We start from the raw sequence: 2,500 nt of genomic DNA on the forward strand, positions 1-2,500 counted from the left end.
TGGATGGCATGATTCTGTTGCCACTGGATCACTTCATTTAATTCACTCTCTATACTGACAACACCAGAAACTATAGCAAGAACACAATCACATGCTTTTTTCCTTTTACATAAAGTTAATAAATTAGAATTTGTCACAAAGCATTTACTTCCACAATGGAAATTGCCAGTTCAGAGTCAAGTTATTATCTTGTGAAAGATATCAGAGATAATTATGAAGTTTCTGACCCTATGGCTTAGGTAGGTGCTCGGGATATGTATGAAAAGTTTTACATCCATAGAAAAACGACAAAACTGTCAATTGTAATTATCTTTTTTTTTTTTTTCTTCATCATCATTATGACTTAAACAAGAAGAATATCATGGGTCCTTCTGTACAGACATGCATTATGCAATTAACCATATTTGTTTCTCTCAATGCTCCTTTCTGCTCTGTAAAAATTCAGGGATTCTCAAGTCTGAAACAAAAATGTATAGTAAAAAAATAATTATCAACCAAAGTTTCCCATCACTTTTTTATTAATGCATGCCACAGCCTGTAAAACATAAGCTCTCTTTAAATATCAGCTAACCCTTCTCACCTGTGTATATTAGTAAACAGCATTGGTGAAAACAACATAATTAAGAAAAAAAGTACTATTTCTCAATACAAAAAATATAATAACAAAAACAGTGATGATGCTAATAATAATATTGATACTACTAATAATAAAGATAATCATCATTATCACGATCATCATTAACATATTAAAAATGAATGCAATAACCATAAAAGAAAAAAATAACAATAATAATAATGATAATAATAATAATAATAATAATAATAATAGTATGTCCCTTTATCATACTATTTACCCTGAATGGCAAGGAAGCATATATCATAAAACATTTAGAAGCAATTTCATGACAAATTCAATAAAAAATAAAAAAACTGCTACCTTCCCCCCAAGACACACTTGTACGAAAAAACTCTCAGTCAAGCAGTGACCCGTGGCTGCTACTGGAGCTCTTGGAGGATTTAGAGGACTTCTTTTTGGACTTGCTCCCATTGCGCTTCGCCAGTGATGAGGTGGAATTATTGGTGGAGGTGGAGTCGGCTGGGGAGGTGGTGTTGGAGTGATCATTGTCCCACGAGGAGGCTAGCTGCCCATCATCCAATCCATCGATGTCTACATGGATGTCTTCGGCTGTATCCCCAAGGCTCCTGCTGGTGGAGTCTGCTGCTCGTGTAGTGGTGGTGGTCTCTGATCCTGAGCCATTGAAGACCTGTAATATGTATGCATCCATTGTGTGTAGTTTACAGGAAATAAAGAACTGTGAGATTCTTGAAATGCATGATTTCTTTCTATAAAAAAAAACAAATAAAGCATCAATGCATACTTCTGACTGATAAATCATGAGTACTTTATAAAAACTAATATCTTAAAGTATTTTTTTAAGTGTCATCTATTGTGTGGTTCCTATAACACTGCCTACAATGTAATATTTACTTTATAAAGTTAATTCTTTGTTTCTTATGGTCTTTTTACCATCTATACATATAAATATATGTTCTATTGCTTATCATGAAATTTATTTCCATTTTTCATTCATTCTCATTTCCACTGCTACCCATAGATGAAATTTGGAAACCCTTTCAGCTTTGATGCTTTGCAAGATATTGATAAGACCAATGACAGGTGAAATGCACTTTCTGTTGTGGACAATAATATCATGTTGTGAACAATGATAATTATCCTTTATTCATCTTTTTTTTTTATTCATTCACTCACAACCTGATATAATATACCAGTTATCTACCTAACCTTTTACCCTCTATGTTAATAATACAAAAAATGAGAGAAAAAAAATATATATCCTTCAACAACTTAGATCAACTCTCGCAAACAAACACTCGTATATAAGAGCAAGTGAAAAGCTAGTCACTCTTGCTCCCTCAGCAATATCCTTAAGGATCAATGTCTGCGTAAATAGTAAACTAAAGAATTATCATATCAATATACTTGTGAAATATAAGTGTTTCATTACCTATTCCACTGCATGTACTTATTCCAGGTGCATTAGATTCATTCTTGAACGACAACTATATATATAAAACAAGTATGAAAGTATCCCCAGACTGATGTTATCAAAGTACTATTACATGAAAAAGCAACTGCTCCATATTAATGAAGTGATTAGAATCTTTAAAAAAACAGTGGAATGGTTACAGCCCCCTTTCCCCTTATGCCACCTTAAGATCCCTATATCCTGACCCTAGAATGTCCCCCCCCCCTCTCCTCACCAGACACACACACATACACACATATTACCACTCCCCTTCCCTTTCCCCCTCACTTCCTTTACCTGATCCCTAACGGCTCTCCTTTGCTCGCTCGTGTGCTGGGGACAGCGTATGGAGCGCGTGCACATCTTGCGTGTGTGCTCTGAGACTACCCCACAGATCTGCTTGAGCATTGCACGCTTTTCTTCTGTTGTCCCTGTAGCCAGTGTTGTTTCCA

The 2,500-nt window shown here is 35.0% G+C and overlaps 1 protein-coding gene across 2 annotated transcripts in view; it reads right to left on the reverse strand.

Annotated features, from left to right (window-relative positions):
- The window catches only part of Sgf11 (SAGA associated factor 11kDa), a 19,721-nt gene that overhangs the window by 1,290 nt on the left and 15,931 nt on the right, over window positions 1-2,500 (reverse strand). For both annotated transcript variants that reach the window (XM_027367311.2, XM_027367312.2), the window contains 2 exons: window positions 2,346-2,500; window positions 1-1,265 (listed from right to left, as the gene is read on the reverse strand). The exon at window positions 1-1,265 is cut by the window's left edge and continues 1,290 nt beyond it; the exon at window positions 2,346-2,500 is cut by the window's right edge and continues 34 nt beyond it. In XM_027367311.2, coding sequence (XP_027223112.1) covers window positions 972-1,265; window positions 2,346-2,500 — 449 coding nt within the window. In that variant the 3' untranslated portion in view covers window positions 1-971. The remainder of the gene's footprint in view (window positions 1,266-2,345) is intronic.

Source organism: Penaeus vannamei, chromosome 19 (assembly GCF_042767895.1).
Source record: "Penaeus vannamei isolate JL-2024 chromosome 19, ASM4276789v1, whole genome shotgun sequence".
NCBI classification, from domain to species: Eukaryota; Metazoa; Arthropoda; class Malacostraca; order Decapoda; family Penaeidae; genus Penaeus; species Penaeus vannamei.